At 36.7% G+C, this 19,906-nt stretch overlaps 1 protein-coding gene across 1 annotated transcript in view; it reads right to left on the reverse strand.

Moving 5' to 3' along the window:
• The window catches only part of LOC123879254 (segmentation polarity homeobox protein engrailed-like), a 35,003-nt gene extending 17,853 nt beyond the window's left edge, over positions 1-17,150 (reverse strand). The window contains exon 1 of the mRNA XM_045926898.1: positions 16,216-17,150. Coding sequence (XP_045782854.1) covers positions 16,216-16,975 — 760 coding nt within the window. The 5' untranslated portion in view covers positions 16,976-17,150. The remainder of the gene's footprint in view (positions 1-16,215) is intronic.
• Positions 17,151-19,906: the final 2,756 nt, after the last annotated feature.

Genomic DNA, 19,906 nt, shown 5'->3' on the forward strand with positions numbered 1-19,906 from the left:
TCCACGCGGACGAAGTCGCGGGCGTCTTCTAGTTAAAAATAAAACTTTAGTGAAGTGAACACCCCACTTGATAACATCGATGTTTTTACTCAACACGCATTGAAGTAGGAATGCGATAATTGTTTCTATATTTTTATAATATATTTCTTAATAAATGCTGCCTAATTAACTAAAAATTCTTGGCGTGATTTATAAATAGAAATACCTGCGCTCTACATAGTGTGCTAAGCCTGGTCGCACATTTGACTCCACTGCATGCATTCCGCACGCGATTTGTTGTTAAAAATTTCGTACATTTATCTAGAAACGTATCGTCATAATATCGTTGCTGCAAATTTCGCAAATGTGAATTGCCACAAGTTTTCAGGAGACTATTAATCTATTTTTATTTTTTTTGAAAAATTTGCTTTTTTTAGATCAAATTCACACAGTTAAAATGGCTATTTCTTAAACCAGAACACACGCTAATGGACGCATTGACACGCGCCTTTTCAAACGAAACAAAATTCATCAAAAACGAAAATTCTAAAAAATCATAGTGGGCTTTACATGCTCAGTGACGACATATACCTAAGTTAAAGCGCCGCCAACGTTGTACCAAAGTAAATAAAACTTAATTTGAGTTTTTATCTAAAAAGACGCCCGCCTCGCTTCTATCGATGTGCCTTACGCTTTAGATTTGCTAGGATTTTGATTGAATTGAATATTTTAAAATATTTTTGTCTGGAATTTATCGCTCGTGCGGAGCGTAATGCGCGACTACCATTACAGTAGATTATTGTGAATTAAGTAAATACTGAAGTATGCATTGCTTAGATTTTATTCAAATAGGTTGGTCGCCATATTGAGCAGAGTAAAATACTATTTAAGACTTAATTGTATGATTACTGATCGTGAAATTCATTTAAAATTTACATTGAATTATTATGTACTAGCCGACTCACCCCGGCTTTGCATGGGTTCTGGGACCCTACTACCACCGCATAAAGCAATAATGTTTCAATATTGTTTTGACAATTTCATACAAGTTTTATATGAAAATATCAAAACAATATTGAAACATTACTAGTTTAAGCGATGGTAGTAAGGCCCCAGGGTAAAATGCGAAAGTGTAGTATGGAATAGTATGGACTGGACTATGATGGAATGGGATAGAAACATTTTTATTTAAACTTGCTGATCTGCCCAGTCTGTTTTCGGGTGCAAATTCTAAAAATCATTTCCTAATACTATAAATAATCAAAGATACAATCTATTTGAACCAGTCAATTTTCTAGACCCAATGGTTTAAGCTGCACGTTGATATTATTATGTCAGTCTGTAAGTTTATCGTTTTCTATAAATAAAATCTATTTAAATAAAATAGATTGTAAAATTATCAAATTATACGTAGAAGAAAGATGCCGCGCATTGTATGCAAAAATCGTTGCGTACGGTCCGTGCGACATGTGCGGTTCAAACTAATGTGCATTCACCTTTATTCGGGGTTATAGTGGATTAAGTAAATACTTAATGGTTAAGTAATGCTTGAGTATGCATTGCTTAGATTCTATTCAAATAGGTTGGTCGCCATATTGAGTGGAGGAAAACACAATTTAAGACTTAATTGTATGATTACTGTTATTATTGCGAATTGATTTTGTAAATGGACTCGATTTAATTTACATTGAATTATTATGTATTTACGTAATTTACGTTGAAGGCTGGGTATTAGGGGTAATAGGTACATGACATATACGAATGTCTTTGTTATGTCCAAACACGTATGTACGCCGATTCTGTTGTCTTTCTCCTTTAGAGTATCTGTGTAATTATCACACTAATCACATCACATCACACTAATATTATAAAGGCGAAAGTTTGTATGTGTGTGTATGTTTGTTACTCCTTCACGCAAAAACTACTGAGCGGATTTGGCTGAAATTTGGAATGGAGATAGATTATATCCTGGATTAGCACATAGGCTACTTTTTATCCCGGAAAATCAAAGAGTTCCCGCGGGATTTCGAAAAACCTAAATCCACGCGGGCGAAGTCGCGGGCATCAGCTAGTTATTAATATTTTCAATTTTCAAAGTAAGTTAGATAACTATATGGAGCCTCAATAGCTCAACCGGTAAAGGAGTGGACTGAAAACCGAAAGGTCGACGGTTCAAACCCCGCCCGTTGCACTATTGTCGTACCTACTCCTAGCACAAGCCTGACGCTTAGTTGGAGAGGAAAGGGGAATATTAGTCATTTACCATGGCTAATATTCTTTATAAAAAATATAAAAAACTATACCAAGTGGGGTATCATATGAAAGGGCTTTACCTGTACATTCTAAAACAGATTATTATTTATTTTTATGCATAATACTTTTTGATTTATTGTCCAAAATGTTGGAAAAATACCCGAGTACGGAACCCTCGGTGCGCGAGTCTGACTCGCACTTGGCCGGTTTTTTTTAATGTTTCTATTTGTAGCATGCCACATGGTCGGATGTGCCACAAAAACAACGTTATATACAGACAATGTTGCTGTATTTTAAAATTCATGTCAAGATTAGATAACAAGCATTTAATGAATAATATTGATAAATAATTACACTTCAATACAACCACAAATTGCAATAGTTGTAAAAAATTAACAATTGTTAACAAATTGTAAATTGAGGATGCTTGCTTAACATTTTATTGGCGGACACAATTAAACTTTGAATTAATCAATGAGTACGTTTTTATTATCTATGTTAAAATGTGATCATAGACTAAATAAAAAATAGACCGGCAATAATATGCAGCAAGTCTGGAGAAATCGATTAACTAGGTAGGTTTAAACTTGTGCGAATACAAGTATAATCCATACTTAATATTATAAATGCGAAAGTGTGTCTGTCTGTCTGTCTGCTACCTTTTCAAGTCCCAACAGTTTAACCGATTCTGACGAAATTTGGTACAGGGTTAGTTTATATCCCGGGGACGGACATAGGCTACTTTTTATCCCGGAAAATCAAAGAGTTCCCACGGGATCTTAAAAAACCTAAATCCACGCGGACGAAGTCGCGGACATCCTCTAGAATATTATAATGCGTAAAAAAAGTTCTCCCGCGCCATTTTAACTTTTTGTGTCAAATATCATATCAAAAATACGATTTTAGCCCTTATTTTAGGAGGGGTCTCTCCGTCACTCGCTCCATACAAACGTAGTTCCAATTTCATTTGAATATTAAGCAACCAAAGTCTATGAAATTTTGCAGACATACTTTGAAACTAATATGTATGCCTGTGTGTGTAATATCTATTTTTAAGACCGCGTAACTTTGAAACCGAATACTTTAACAGAAATCTGGAAAACCACAGGCATAGATATTAGTTTCTAGAATATGTCTGCAAAATTTCATGGACTTTGGTTGCTTAATATTCAAATTTTAACTACGTTAATTACGTAAAATTTTAATTACGTTCGAAATTGGAACTACGTTTGTATGGAGCGAGTGACGGAGAGACCCCTCTTAAAGGTGAACCGTATTTTTGACATGACAGACTTGCCTTTTCACGACTCAAACTATGAAAGAATTAAGCCATTAGATAGCTTGCATCTTGGATACGAATATAAGATACTTTTTAACTCAATTTTTTTTTTTTTCAAAATCTGTTCAGGAGAAATCTTGACGACCAAAGCCGCTGGAAACAGCTAGTTACAAACAGAAATTGATAATTGTCTTTAATTGTAATTTAATACAATAAGTAATTATAAAAATGCAACACTTAGTTCAATATTAATTATTTTCAGAGGATGCCATTTTTGTAATGGCGGGATGTAATTGTTTGAAAATAGAATTGTAAAATAAATTATAATGTTACAAAGTAAAACATGCATCTACATAATATATTTAATTTAAATTAGCAACGTCTGTGCGCATATATTAATTTAACAAGCTGTTAAAATCCTGTTGTTAAAATTAAATAAATATGGTAATAGATTGGCATGGTATGGGTGGTATGGGCATGTAATGCGGAGGGAAGAAAATCATGTCACTAGAAGAATGTTAAGAGGGGTCTCTCCGTCACTCGCTCCATACAAACGTAGTTCCAATTTCATTTGAATATTAAGCAACTAAAGTCCATGAAATTTTGCAGACATATTTTAGAAACTAATATCTATGCCTGTGGTTTTCCAGATTTCTGTTAAAATATTCGGTTTCAAAGTTACGCGGTCTTAAAAAACCACATACAAATCTTTGAGCCCCTGTAATTTTAAAACTACATATTTTTAGAAAAATCTAAAACACCACAGGCACAGATATTAGTTTCTAGAATATGTCTGCAACATTTCATGGACTTTGGTTGCTTAATATTCAAATGAAATTGGAACTACGATTGTATGGAGTAAGTGAAGGAGAGAGCTCTGTTAAATATGCATTGGAAGGAAAAAAGAGGAGAGGAAGACCAAAGAAAGGATGGACGGATTGCATGTAATTAATTATATGTGTGTAAAAGGGGTGGAAAATGAAGACGTATGACAGAAGTGAGTGGAAGAAACAATGTTGTGCCAACCCCACATAGCTTAGAATTTCATAAAAAAACAAATATATTGGGACTTCGTCTGTGTTGGTGTTAGCTGGCGGGCATGCTCTGCCTTTTTGGAGTGTTTTTTTTTTTGTTAAAACTGACTGGAAAGCGCTCTAAGGGGGTGCCGTGCGTGTGTCGACGAACGCCGGCACAGACGGGGTCCACACTTGTATAGTTTAACTAACTTGTTACAAATAACTACAAACTTGACATTGGCTAATCTTTGTAGAGCCAGACGAGAGAGAAAAAAAAAACAAATATATTTTTTATCGATATAGCGCCGAAGTTAAGCGCATCCCTAATCGCGCGTCGTAAGAACAATCGTCACAGTAGCAAGAAGTGGTAAGCTTACTAATTAGAGGGGACTAAATGCTTTCCAACGAGTACAGTCGAGTGATTCAGTTGTAATTAACCAAATATTCTACTACTTCTATCTCTAAGTAATTGTTGGGGTTCCGTACCTCAAAAGGAAAAACGGAACCCTTATAGGATCACTTTGTTGTCTGTCTGTCTGTCTGCCAAGAAACCCTTCCCGGTGACCTAGAATCATGAAATTTGACAGGTAGGTAGGTCTTATAACACAAGTACAGGAATAAATCTGAAAACCGCGAATTTGTGGTTACATCATCTGAAAAAAAATTAAAACGTGTTTCAATTTTCAAAGTAAGATAACTATTCCAATTGGGGTATCATATGACAGGGCTTTATCTGTAAATTCTAAAACAGATTTTTATTTATTTTTAACCCCCGACCCAAAAAGAGGGGTGTTATAAGTTTGACGTGTGTATCTGTGTGTCTGTGTATCTGTGTATCTGTGTATCTGTCTGTGGCATCGTAGCGCCTAAACGAATGAACCGATTTTAATTTACTTTTTTTTGTTTGAAAGGTGGCTTGATCGAGAGTGTTCTTAGCTATAATCCAAAAAAATTGGCTCAGCCATTTAAAAGTTATCAGCTATTTTCTAGTTTTCTTGTAGAAAAGAAGGTTAGATAACCCTTAGGTTCGTAATATTCAAGTGTCAATTGACAAATATCAAGCTGTCAAGATGGACGTTGCCTAGATATACATAATTATTTATTTGAAAATGATTTGTCGGGGGTGTTGAAATTTTTTAATTTACACTTGTTTTGTTCAGTTTATTATGTAAGTATAATAGTTTTTGATTTATCGTGCAAAATGTTGGAAAAATACCCGAGTAAGGAACGGAAGCGCGAGTCTGACTCGCATTTGGCCGGTTTTTTTTCTTAAATCAATTATTATTCTAAGACAATGAACAAAAACTTTTCTCTTTGTTTTCTAGGGTTCCGTACCTCAAAAGAAAAATCGGAACCTAATAGGATCATTTTGTTATCTGTCTGTCTGTCTTGTTGACAGTTTTCCATAGTGTTCTCAAAGGTGTGTGTAGTCTGCAGTCTGCATATCCGCATTAAACCCTTCTCATTCTGACTGGAGGCCCGTGCTCAGTAGTGCCCCGGTAATGGGTTGATCATGATGATGTAACTTGTGCCAATGTTCTTTAATTGGTGTCAACTACAGTTACATTAACACCAATGAGTCTCGATAGCTCAACGGTTAAGAGCGGACTGAATTCCGAAAGGTCGGCGGTTCAAACCCCACCCGTTGCTCTATTATCGTACCCTGGCACAAGCTTTACGCTTAATTGGAGGGGAAAGGGGAGTATTAGTCATGATAAGCATGGCTAATATTCTTTAAAAAAAAATTTGAACGCTTGTCTGTCCGTCTGTACGTGTGTTTGGGGCCAGACGGTCCATATCAGGGATTCGATCGTTCCGATGATCCCGGTTTTTGCGACCGACCAGCTGTGACACCTAGCTCCTATACCTTCTACTGAGTGATTTAACAATCACTTAAAATCTAAATAAACAAAATAAAAATAAAAAAAGCCTTTTATTTCTTCTCTAATTTTACATAAATATAACTTCAAGTACTAGGTGATTAAAGTAAATATTTAACCCCCGACCCAAAAAGAGGGGTGTTAGAAGTTTGACGTGTGTGTCTGTGTATCTGTCTGTGGCATCTTAGCTCCTAAACTAATGAACCGATTTTAATTTAGTTTTTTTGTTTGAAAGCTGGCTTGATCGAGTGTTCTTAGCTATAATCCAGGAAAATCGGTTAAAGTTATCAGCTCTTTTCTAATTACTGTAACCTTCACTTGTCGGAGGTGTAATAAATTTTTAATTTACACAGTAGCTATTTAGTAGGTAATATTTTTATGAAGAACCTTTTTCAGGTCAAGGCGAGAGAGGGCGCCTCTTACATTGTGAACATAAACTTAAAATCTAATCTTCATTAAATCTATCGGTAGATATACCTATAGATACTAATAGATAGATAGAAACTTTAGTGCATACAAAACATGAAATAATCAAGACAAGTGTAAATTAAAAATTTATAACACCCCCGACAAGTGATGGTTACAGTAACTAGAAAAGAGCTGATAACTTTCAAACGGCTGAACTGATTTTCTTGGATTATAGCGAAGAGCACTCTCGATCAAGTCACCTTTCAAACGAAAAAAACTAAATTAAAATCGGTTCATTATTTTAGGAGCTACGATGCCACAGACAGATACACAGATACACACGTCAAACTTATAACACCCCTCTTTTTGGGTCGGGGGTTAATAATAGCCCTACAATGAAAGAGATTTTTAGCAAAAATATGTGAATAGGTTAGATTTATTTTTTTAAGTTATGCATGTGTCAAGAAGACAGCGATAAGGCAGGTAGGCCGACGTGACCAAAAATAAACAAAATCAAATCGCTTTAAAAATTATTGTAAAAAGGGTTCCGTATCATCGTACAAGAATGCTAAATGTTAGATTTCACCGGCTGTATAAACTATTAACAGGGCTCTCTCCGTCACTTACTCCATACAATCGTAGTCCCAATTTCATTTGAATATTAAGCAACCAAAGTCCATGAAATTTTGCAGACATATTCTAGAAACTAATATCTGTGCCTGTGGTGTTTTAGATTTTTCTAAAAATATGTAGTTTTAAAATTACAGGGGCACAAAGATTAGTATGTGAATTTTTAAGACCGCGTAACTTTGAAACCGAATATTTTGACGGAAATCTAGAAAACCACAGGCATAGATATTAGTTCCCGGAACGTTTCTACAAAATTCCATTGAGTATGATTGGTTAGTATTCCAATGAGAGACGAACTGCGTTTGTATGGAGCGAGTGACGGAGAGACCCCTTTATAGTACGCGACATGTCGAGATGGCAATCGCGTACTATAGGTATAAGGTATCTATCTCTTTAAGCGGTCTCTACTACAAGGTCCATATTTAGCTAGTATGAGGGTAAGGAGGGTAGGCAATAAAATTTAACGATCTCACATAGCAAGCGCATAACATATTGTATGCCCTTTTATGATGGAGTTATGTTGAGAAACAAGATTTTTATTAGGAATAGGGGACTTGGTAATTGATTAAGTAATTACTTATAGGAAAATGCCTCAATGGTACAGTGGTTAGCATGTTCGACTGTGGATGATAAGATCGTGGGTTCGATTCCCATGTCGGGTCAAAAATAGTTAGGTATTGGGTTTTTAGGGTTCTGTATCTCGAAAGAAAAACAGAAACCCTTATAGGATCACTTGGTTGTCTGTCTGTCTGTCTATCTGTCGTGTCTGTCAAGAAACCTATAGGATTCTTCCCGTTGACCTAGAATCATGAAATTTAGCAGGTAGGTGATCTTATAGCACATTTAAAGGAAAAATTCTGAAAACCGGGAATATGTGGTTAAATCGCAAAAAAATATTTTTTAGGCATAATATTTTTTTGATTTATAGTGCAAAATGTCGGAAAAATACTCGAGAACCCTCGGTGCGCTAGTCTGACTCGCACTTGGCCGGTTTTTTTCTGTTAAGTAAAACCGACGACGCCGACCTCCTGCGCAGTGGTAAGCGCTGTGGTCTTATTAGTGGGAGGTCCCGGCTTCGATTCCCAGCAGGGGTTTGGAATTTTACAATTGAAAAGAGCAACCGCCGAGTTTCTTGCTGGTTCTTCTCGGTAGGAACGGCATTCCGAACCAGTGGTAAATTATTTGACGATTCAAAAGCACTTGTAAAAGTTTATTTGAATAAAAATCTATTCTATTCTATTCTATTCTATAATTTCTTTCTGGTCTGGTTTGGAGGCTTCGGTCGTGGCTAGTTACCACCCTACCGGCAAAGCCGTGCCGCCAAGCGATTTAGCGTTCCAGTACGATGCCGTGTAGAAACCAAAGAAGTATGGGTTTAATTAAAACTGCCATACCCCTTCCAGGTTAGCCCGCTTCCATCTTAGACTGCATCATCACTTACCACCAGGTGAGATTGCAGTCAAGGGCTAACTTGTATGATTTTTTACTGATTTAAAGATAATAGAGCCGTTTAAGGTTTTAATCGCAGAGGGAGTGTCTCCATTTAATAATACAAAATGGCGGAACTGCAAAAACAGTAACTGTCTGGCAAATGCGGTAATGAGATTATTAATAAGTACAATTGACGTGTAGAATGTTCTGCGAAATATGTAGAGGGTTCGTTGTATTACACAGCGAATTCCTGAAAGGCCTGCAATGGTTCCTCTGGTGCTGCAAATATTCATGAGCCGCGGTAATCACTTAACATCAGGTGACCCTGTTCGTTTGCTCGTTTGCTGTCCGTCTGTCGTGTCTGTCAAGGCACGGGGGTACTACCCCGCCAATATCTTAACTCCGGACTAGTACCTATAAAGAATTTCTTAACAGAAAACCCCAATAACCACCGCCTTGAGGGATTGAATTTTCAAAACTCCTTTCTTAGCGGATATCTAGGTAGTTGCGACTTACGTCATAATAGCTGCATGCTAAATTTCAGCCCAGTAATTGAGCTGTGCGTTAATAGATCAGTCAGTAAGTCAGCTTTTATAAAAATGTACTTATAGATAATATCACATCACACTATAATATTATAAAGGCGAAAGTTTGTATGTGTGTGTGTGTATGTTTGTTACTCCTTCACGCAAAAACTACTAGACGGATTTGGCTGAAATTTGGCATGGAGATAGATAATATCCTGGATTAGCACATAGACTACTTTTTATCCTTGAAAATCAAAAAGTTCCCACGGGATTTCGAAAAACCTAAATCCACGCGGGCGAAGTCGCGGGCATCGGCTAGTCCCTCAAAACCAGAGGGATGGACTTCGTCTATGTTAGCGTTTGCTGGCGCGCGTGTTGTGCCCTTTAGTTAAAAGTGGCCGGTTTTTGTGTTTCACTGGTGTTTTTTGGTGCTGGGACCATGCTGGAACTGACTAGTAAGCGCTCTGGGCGCCGCGCGTATGTCGGCGAGCGCCGGCACAGACGAAGTCCATACTTATATACTAGTTTCCTTAACTTGTAAATAACTACAAACTAGACATTTGCTAATCTTTGTAAAGCCAGACAAGAGAAAAAAAAAACCAGAGGGATTTATTCCATTTTTCTGATAAGCAATGCAAATCTTATTCGAATCCAGTACGAACCGCTTAAAACATTCTATACTAACACACACAAGTATAAAATCCACGTGTGCGTGTGTAAATATTGTGAAAAAAAAAAACCGGTTTCCCGGACAAGCGCGAAACGTGTTTAAAGAGCGATAATTTAAAATTGGAACGGCATAAAACGTAATTATGTTGTCAATGCTGTATCTTTTTAATCTGTTCCGATATGACGGCTGTGGGAGTCGCTTGATAACTTGAATGCTATGGCTTATTGTCTTTGGTTTATTACCGACTTCAAATAGAAGTAACTAAGTAGTCAGATAAAAAAACTAGGTTCTGTGTTCTGCTCCCATTATATTCGTACTAGCCGTTGCCCGCGACTTCGCCCGCGTGGATTTAGGTTTTGCGAAATCCCGTGGGAACTCTTTGATTTTCCGGGATAAAAAGTAGCTTATGTGCTAATCCAGGATATTATCTATCTCCATTCCGAATTTCAGCCAAATCCGTCCAGTGGTTTTTGCGTGCAGGAGTAACAAACATACACACACACACACCCAAATCCATGAAATAGGGATTTACAATCCATACTTATTATAATTGCGAAACTAGGTAGGTATGTCTGTCTGTGTGCTAACTTAGCACGGCCCATCTGTTTAACCGACTTGGACAAAATTCGGTAAAAAGATAGCATCCTGAGAAAGAACATAGGCTACTTTTAACCTCGGAAAATAAAAAAATTCCCACAGGATTTAAAAACTCATCCGTTGCACTGATTTTGACGAAAATTTGTACAGAGATATCTTGCATCCCAGGAAATGACATAGGATTCTCAAAAACCTAAATCCACGCGGACGAAGTCGCGGGCATCATTTAGTAATCTAGTACCTAAGTAATGTTATGTCAATTTCTAGTCTAAAATTTATATATTAAGCAGATATACTAATTATTACAAGAGCAAGTATTTTAACAACCATTGAGTTATAAACCATAGAGACAGAAACTTCATACATCGAGCGTCAAAAAAGCGTCCCTACGAAATAATGAGTGACGTAATAGAACTAATTTTTTTCTTACTCGGGTGCAATATTATCTACTAGCTGACGCCCGCGACTTCTTCCGCGTGGATTTAGGTTTTTCAAAATCCAGTGGGAACTCTTTGTTGCATTACATGGACGCAAGCTTCCTCGGTACTAAATTTCATACAAATCGGTAAAGCGGGTGGGTCTTTAGGAGTCCCGTGGGAACTCTTTGATTTTCCGGGATAAAAAGTAGCCTATGTCCGTCCCAGGGATTTAAGCTAACTTTGTACCAAATTTCGTTAGAATCGGTTAAACTGTTGGGCCGTGAAAAGGTAGCAGACAGACAGACAGACGGACGGACAGACAGACAGACACACTTTCGCATTTATAATATTAGTATGGATTAATCTTGTAGTTCATTAAACCCGTTCATTAAAACTGTTTTTGGAGCATTGCGGCCTCTAGTATATTATTGCAACTCTATGGCTAAAGCGATATAGTTATTAATTTGCCACGATTTATTAAACACGAATAACGAAAAGCAAAAAACCGAATCATAATTTGCGCAGCCGATTCCAAGATAAGACTCTACAACTTCATTAACAGCAATTAAAAATTAAAAGCGGTTAAGTGTGAGTCAGACTTGCACACGAAGGGTTCCGTAACACCGTACAAGAAACATGCGAAAATGTGTCTGTCTGTCTGCTACGTTTTCACGGCCCAACCACTGAACCGATTTTAATGAAATTTGGTACAGACTTGGGATACATCCCGGGGAAGGACATAGGCTACTTTTTATCCCGGAAAATCGAAGAGTTCCCACGGGATTTTTAAAAACCGAAATCCACGCGGGCGAAGCTGCGGGCATCCTCTAGTTATACAATAAATAACGCTTTTTTTTTTAATTTTCATGGAGGCCATTTTGAAATTTCTATTATTTGTTGCTATAGCGGCAATACCTATAGAAATACCTACACTTTCTATGAAGATTTCAACTCTCTACCTATTACGGTTCACGAGATACATGCTGACAGACAGACAGACGGACAGCGAGGGCTTAGTAGTTAGGGCCCCGTTGGCATTCTTCTAGTACGTAACCCTAAAAAGTCAATGCATAATTATTAATCAATGGTTTTTCCATTAATTATGCATTGACTTAATTTTGTTTATCTGTTAACAGTAGGTAAGTATTTATTAATATTTTGAAAATTTCCATTGATTTAAATACAATAGAAAATTATTGTAGTTGGTATTTAAGTAGGTATAGGTACCTAATTAGTGCTTAAGAGAAGTTTTCCTGTCACGCTCTCCAGCCCTCTCCATACAAACGTATTTTAGTTCTCGTTTCAATATTCCATCTGTTTGTCAGCGGACTGTATCTCGTGAACCGTAGAATAGAATAAATTTTTATTCAAATAAACAAGTGCTTTTGAATCGTCAAATAATTTACCACTGGTTCGGAATGCCGTTCCTACCGAGAAGAACCAGCAAGAAACTCGGCGGTTGCTCTTTTCAATTGTTCAATAATATTAAATATAATACCGTAAAAGAGCTGAAAATTTCACAAAATGTGTATTTCTGTTGCCGCTATAACAACAAATTGAATAAAAGTAGAAGAAGTTTATTTGAATAAAAATCTATTCAACGAATCAATTGACACCTCATTCATCAAAATCGGCCCAGTAGTTGAGATACTACGGTGGAACACACAGAATCTGGATACAAACATAGGTACTTACATACATACATACATAGACTGCTAAAATCACAACCCTTCCCTTTGGCTTTGCCGCAGTCGGGTAAAAAGGACCCCGGATTGGTTCGTAAGTAATCTATTCTATATCTACCTACTTATAATGGAAATTACTCATGATAATTTAATAATAATAATAATAATAATAATAATAAATAGGCTTTATTGCTTACATATTGCTAGTGACAAACATACATAATATGTTATAAGTAAATTAAATCTATAAAAAAAAACTAACAATTGCAATAGGCCGCAAACTCAGCATGGCCGAGCATTGATGGCAATGCTCAGCGCTGGTTTTCAGTTTGCTCCAAAAATATTGATTAATAAAATAAAAACGCACCGCGCCCGTTGCGTTCCCTGCTTATTGATCAATATTAAAATGAATACAGTACAACCCAAAAAAGAACCTTAAAAACCGTACAGTAGAAAGAAAAATGAAAAGGAGAAAAAAGCACACACATACACATAACAAGCAAAAAAAAATAAAAAAAAAAACTAAACAAGATAAGATCTAAACAAGATGTCCCTTCCCAGCTCGGCCTAACGAATAATATTATTAATAACTTAAATAGTAGTATTATAGACAACAATAATAATAGTATGGTTCCAATTAATCAAGTATCTATGTATTATATAACTAAAATTATTTACATTATGCACTAGTCAGATATATGGATATAAATAAGACTAGGATAGAATATTTAGCATATCTAGCCTTAATTTCATTGTTAAGACGTGTAAATAAGTAAGTTAGGTGTAAATAAATTTAGCTGCCTCGATCTGGTCATTTAAATAAAAATTCCTTAATTTCTTTTTTATTGTGATCTCGCTAGTAGGATAATTCCATTCCCGAAGCGGAGGCGGGAGATCGTTCCAAACCTTAGCTGCAGCAAAACGGAAACAGCCCCTGAATCCTGCCTTTTTATTATTTTATTTATTAAACGCTAAAGTAATAATAATGACAGAATCACACTAATATTATAAAGGCGAAAGTTTGTATGTGTGTATGTGTGTGTGTGTGTGTATGTTTGTTACTCCTTCACGCAAAAACTAATGGACGGATTTGGCTGAAATTTAGAATGGAGATAGATAATATCCTAGATTAGCACATAGGCTACTTTTTATCCCGGAAAATCAAAGAGTTCCCACGGGATTTCAATAAACCTAAATCCACGCGGGCGAAGTCGCGGGTATCGGCTAGTAGTAGATGTAAAACCTAAAAGCATTGCGTATCCCACATTATTTCGTTTCTAAGTAGGCACCCATAGCTACATGAAATCAAAATAAATATAGGTAGTACCTAGGTAGAGGTACTAGCTAGTAATTATCATTTATAATTAGGTACTAGGTGTTAAATAAATAATGGCCGATTTAAATGTTCTATACAGGTAATTAGGCAGGTGCCCGCATAGATCTATTAATTATGACCTACGTATCTTTATAACTAGGTAACCTAGGTGTAATTAACAGAAAGGCACTAAGAATTTATTAACAGTAGGTGGTGGATATGAGACCTACCTACTACTTACTAGATTTTAGTGTTTTATTAATGCTTTTAAGCACATACAGACCTACCTGAGTATTTTTATTTTAAACTAGCTGATACCCGCGACTTCGTTCGCGTGGATGTAGGTTTTTAAAAATGGGATTTATATGATTTTCCGGGATAAAAAGTAGCCTATGTGCTAATCCAGGGTATAATCTATCTCCATTCTAAATTTCAGCCCAATCCGTCCAGTAGTTTTTGCGTGAAGGAGTAACAAACATACATACACACACACACACACACACACACATACAAACTTTCGCCTTTATAATATTAAGTGTGATAAATGTTTTTAAGCACATATCTACCTAAGTATTTTTATTTTAAAAAAGCGAATACTCATATGCAATCATAAGTACTCATAATTATCTATATTACGCGACAGGTCGAGATGGCAATCGGGTGGGGACACCAGGCACATCCACACAGCCCCGCGCTACCTTTGTAAATTTTGAAAGCAGCTATGACATGTGAAATATCCTTAAATCCATGATAAAAGTTTGTTACCCAAAGGACTGAAAAGGAAATTCCTTAACAACAGGCAATGGATTGGTGGTTCCTCTCATATTATACCAACTTACTCTGTGGTGCCTCTGGTGATGTTTCACCAGACCCATTCAGCATCATCGGAACGGCATTCCGAACCAGTGGTAAATTATTTGACGATTCAAAAGCACTTGTAAAAGTTTATTTGAATAAAAATCTATTCTATTCTATTCATCCACCTGCTCTTATAGCCTACCCTTTTTTTCATGAAGAAAATCAGTCATGGATACCACCGGCTTAGGGGGAGTACAGAGGTTATGTCGAACTCCTACTGACGAAGTTCCATCCCACCGCTGATGACGGAGCACAAGGGACCGACAACACCTCGTTACTCCGCCAGCGGATGTCCGCTGTAACAGACCCACTACTGGGACACTACGCGCCCCCAAATACTGTTAGAGGCATGCCGGAACCACAGCACGCCAACCAAACCAAGGATCACACTGAACGACGGACCATCCCCATGTCCATTATCCACAGGTCCTCCCGATGGCTAGGATTCGCCAGGTCAATTCCCTTTCCACGTTCCCCATCCTCAACCTCTCCCTCGCCTGTCATCAAACTGGACAGGCGAGAAACCGGTGGGACAGCCAGTGATTGCATGGGTGATGAAACACTCTTCACCAACTGCCCAACACAGCCAAAGTCCACTCCTGGGGCTATACCCCATGGGTGTATCTACTGCGCCCTCTACTCAGGACACTCAGAGGGACGGACAACACCCCCTCCCTGCCAGGTCAACTAGCCATGGCTAAACCTAACCTATAAGCGTACCTCAAAATCTCAATGGATGTCATATCTAAGTATAGAAACCTTTTCTTTCATTAAATACAGATATAAACATACTATGACCCTATATGAATTCGTCAGGGTCTATAGAAATTATCTAAATGAAATAAATGTGAAAATGCAAGGTGAAAAGGTAGAGCTTTGCTCAATATTGGGGCATGGGGCAGTAATTAAAATATACGCATTATTTTCTCTTTTCTTGGTCTTTATCACTAGTTGAGCAAAGCAAAATAGAAAAAAAAATTAAGCTTTAACTTATTTTCTAAATCGTAATGACTAAAATCAGCTGTTGTTCACCTGATATCATCAATACTAACCGGATCCGACGGCATAACTTATAAACTACTTACTTATGACATTTTTGATCAAAGTTTAAAATTTAAAAATCCACTATAAAAGTACGGTATACCTTAGAACACCAATAAGAATCAGGTAAGACTTTACCCGTTCCTCACTTCATAAAAATAAATAATGACCATCATTAAAAAAAAAAACTAAAATTAAATTTAAAAAAAAAAGGTATTGACACTTACCAGAACTAGGCCTATCGCTATATCTCGTACAATATACCCAAGCAGGCCATAGATTGCTATTCCCACTCTGGCTATTAGTATCTGTGCTCCCACACGTGGACAAAGCTCCACTGGATGTCGAAGATACTATAGAACTCGCCGAGTCCGGCCTCTTTTGTGGCTCTATAATCTTTGGTTGTTCTTTTTGTATATTCTGTTCCCCGATATTTGAAACAGTCTGTCTTAATCCACCAAGCGGCGGCAATGCACCAAAATCATCTTTCGATTTCAAATAATCAAAATTGAATTTCGAATACTCTTTAGTCACATCATTTGATAAATAGGGTTTGTACAAAATACTGTGATTGGGCCCTACGTGTTTGGGACCTTCTATTTTGTTCGTTTTTCGAATTGCATTCAAACCAAATTCAGGGTGTAAAATGTTGCTAATTGAAAAGGGGATGGTTAGTGGAGGTTGTCGGTTCCTTTTGTCTTCAAAACTGTCTTGGATAACAGGTTTTACATCAGGTGTTTCAGGTCTAAAGTAGTTTTGGTAGTCCATGCCATTCTGGCTATGTTCGGGACTCATTGGTGGTGAATTTGGCTGCACTTTGACAACTGTCATCGATCTGTCAAACCTTGAGTCAATAGTCGTGCAAGTGTATTGACTTTGATATGAGTTTCTTACTTCTACTGCAGTAGAGTGAGGTGCAGGAACTCTACCAGTCACCGGACCCGGACTGTTTGCTTGATTTGGACTGCAACGGTCTTCGAACGCCATTTTTTACTTTTGTCTTTCAGAAACACGTCTCAAAAGTCTTTTAAATGTTAATGCACGCGATAACAACGTCTCTATATCATCAAATATGAATACATGTCTCAATCCACTTAGCAATTCAAATTTCCGAACTGTCAAACTGTCAAAAGCCGGTTTGACAGCGCGATGTGCTCGCGGCGGCGGCCACCGAACGACTGTGCCCCCACGCGTTCAAAACCCAGACACGCCCAAAGAGCAAACAAGGTTTAGAATCCCCACCCTTGTTATTTGAAGGCGTAACTGCCGTTGCCCAACGAGGCAAACGATCTTTTCTCCCTCTCTACCATATAACATTCTTGTGTTGTTAACAAGAGAGGTGTAGAGAGACAATTGATTTAACCTGATTGTGTATTTAGGGGCATGGAGATTTGTAATTCAGTTGTAAATTGCTATGGCTCTTTCGCAGGTTCATAATGTATCAATAATACGCTCCGCTCGCTTTGAGCGGCGCAGAATTTCAATTAAACTTTGACAGTATTATTGATAGATATTGATAGACGGGTCGCCATCTTGGAAAAGCATGGCTATATTGTTCGGTGGCGGGTTTTTTTGTTAATTAAGTAGCTAGGTAGGTATATATTATATTGGGCGTGCAATTGAGTTGTAAATAGGTATGTTTATTGTTGCACCTAGGTACCTACTTAATTTGATGAATTAACAATTATATGTACTTACCTGCAATATACTTATGTAGGTATTTAAATGAATAGCTTTATTCACTAGTGTTGTAAAATTTATTGTTATTAGATTTATATTCGTGATACAAATACATATTTCTGGTAGGTACCTAAGTAGTGTCTCGTACCCAAATTGAAGTTTTATTATTCTCTAAAAACGTATTTAATGCCTAATTTAAATGTTAATATTGTCAAAAAATAGTGGGCAGTGAAAACACTTTGGGAACCTTTGACTTCGTTGAATCCCAAAAAGGTACCTAGGTAGATCTTGTCTATTTTGAAAAATAGACAAGCTCTACCTAAATATTAAACTGTAGGTATTAAAATCACACTAATCACACTAATATTATAAAGGCGAAAGTTTGTATGTGTGTGTGTGTGTGTGTGTGTGTGTATGTTTGTTACTCTTTCACGCAAAAACTACTGAACGGATTTGGCTGAAATTTGAAATGGAGATGGATAATATCCTGGATTAGCACATAGGCTACTTTTTATCCCGGAAAATCAAAGAGCTCCCACGAGATTTCGAAAAACCTAAATCCACGCGGGCGAAGTCGCGGGCATCGGCTAGTGATAAATACCGAGGAATTGAAATCATCTTTGATTATATTTTTAACTGCCGGCCAAGTGCAAGTCGGCAATCGTTCTTTTAGGGTTAATATATTTTGGTCACAACAGAGCTTACAAACTAGGTAGGCACATTATGAATCGCTGTTATACAGGGTGGTCAAAAAGTCGTGGATCAAACGAAATAGGAAGATAGGGGAGGTCATTTCCAGCAAAAAATATTTCTACAGCATGGCCTTATTTAAATTGCCCTAAGAGTTATGAATATTTTTGAGATTTTTAACAAAATACCAGATTCTCTTACAATTAGACTAATTTAAAAAAAATGAGATAAAAGATAATAAAACAAACGATGCTGTGTCATTACTAGATAATGTATCAGCACTACAAACCTTCTATTGAGGCTCTGGGTGCCAAATTACAAGAGCAATTAATTTTTTTCCAAAACTTTTAAAGCGTTACCAAAAATTTAATGTCACTTTAAAAGCGCACTGTGAAAAAAAAATGTACTACGGAAAAGTGACCCTGTATCAGAAAAACTTGCTGATTTAATGCCAATTTAAATGAGGTATAACACATTACTCTTTGTTTCGTAATTCTGGTATTATAATTGTTTTTTCATATCAAGGTGCAAATTTCAGTAGATTAGTTTAATTCAAAATAATTTTGAAGATTATCATGCTGCTAGTTAAACTGCTAGTTTTTTGTATGTTGGAATGCTAGAAACATCACTGTGCTTGTCACACTTAAAATTTGTGAAAAGAATAGAAACTCTTCACTACCACCTCGTGCCAGAACCACCCAGAACTACCCAGAACGCCCGTCTTGCAAGTAGTTCATCTTTTCTAGGAAACAAAAGGATAAAGAAACTATGCCTCTCGTTCACACTAATCATCATTTCTATTTGCATTGTTGGAATAAGGAAGGATGTGAAAGAGAGGCATAGTTTTTTTATCCTTTTGTTTCCTAGAAAAGAGGGCGTTCTGGGTAGTTCTGGCACGTGGTGGTAGTGAACAGTTTCTGTTCTTTTCACAAATTTTAAGTGTGACAAGCACAGTGATGTTTCTAGCATTCCAACGTACAAAAAACTAGCAGTTTAACTAGCAGCATGATAATCTTCAAAATTATTTTGAATTAAACTAATCTACTGAAATTTGCACCTTGATATGAAAAAACAATTATAATACCAGAATTACGAAACAAAGAGTAATGTGTTATACCTCATTTAAATTGGCATTAAATCAGCAAGTTTTTCTGATACAGGGTCACTTTTCCGTAGTACATTTTTTTTTCACAGTGCGCTTTTAAAGTGACATTAAATTTTTGGTGACGCTTTAAAAGTTTTGGAAAAAAATTAATTGCTCTTGTAATTTGGCACCCAGAGCCTCAATAGAAGGTTTGTAGTGCTGATACATTATCTAGTAATGACACAGCATCGTTTGTTTTATTATTTTTTATCTCATTTTTTTTAAATTAGTCTAATTGTAAGAGAATCTGGTATTTTGTTAAAAATCTCAAAAATATTCATAACTCTTAGGGCAATTTAAATAAGGCCATGCTGTAGAAATATTTTTTGCTGGAAATGTCCTCCTCTATCTCCCTATTGCGTTTGATCTACGACTTTTTGACCACCCGTATACGTAATAGTTTT

Source organism: Maniola jurtina, chromosome 27 (assembly GCF_905333055.1).
Source record: "Maniola jurtina chromosome 27, ilManJurt1.1, whole genome shotgun sequence".
NCBI lineage: Eukaryota > Metazoa > Arthropoda > Insecta > Lepidoptera > Nymphalidae > Maniola > Maniola jurtina.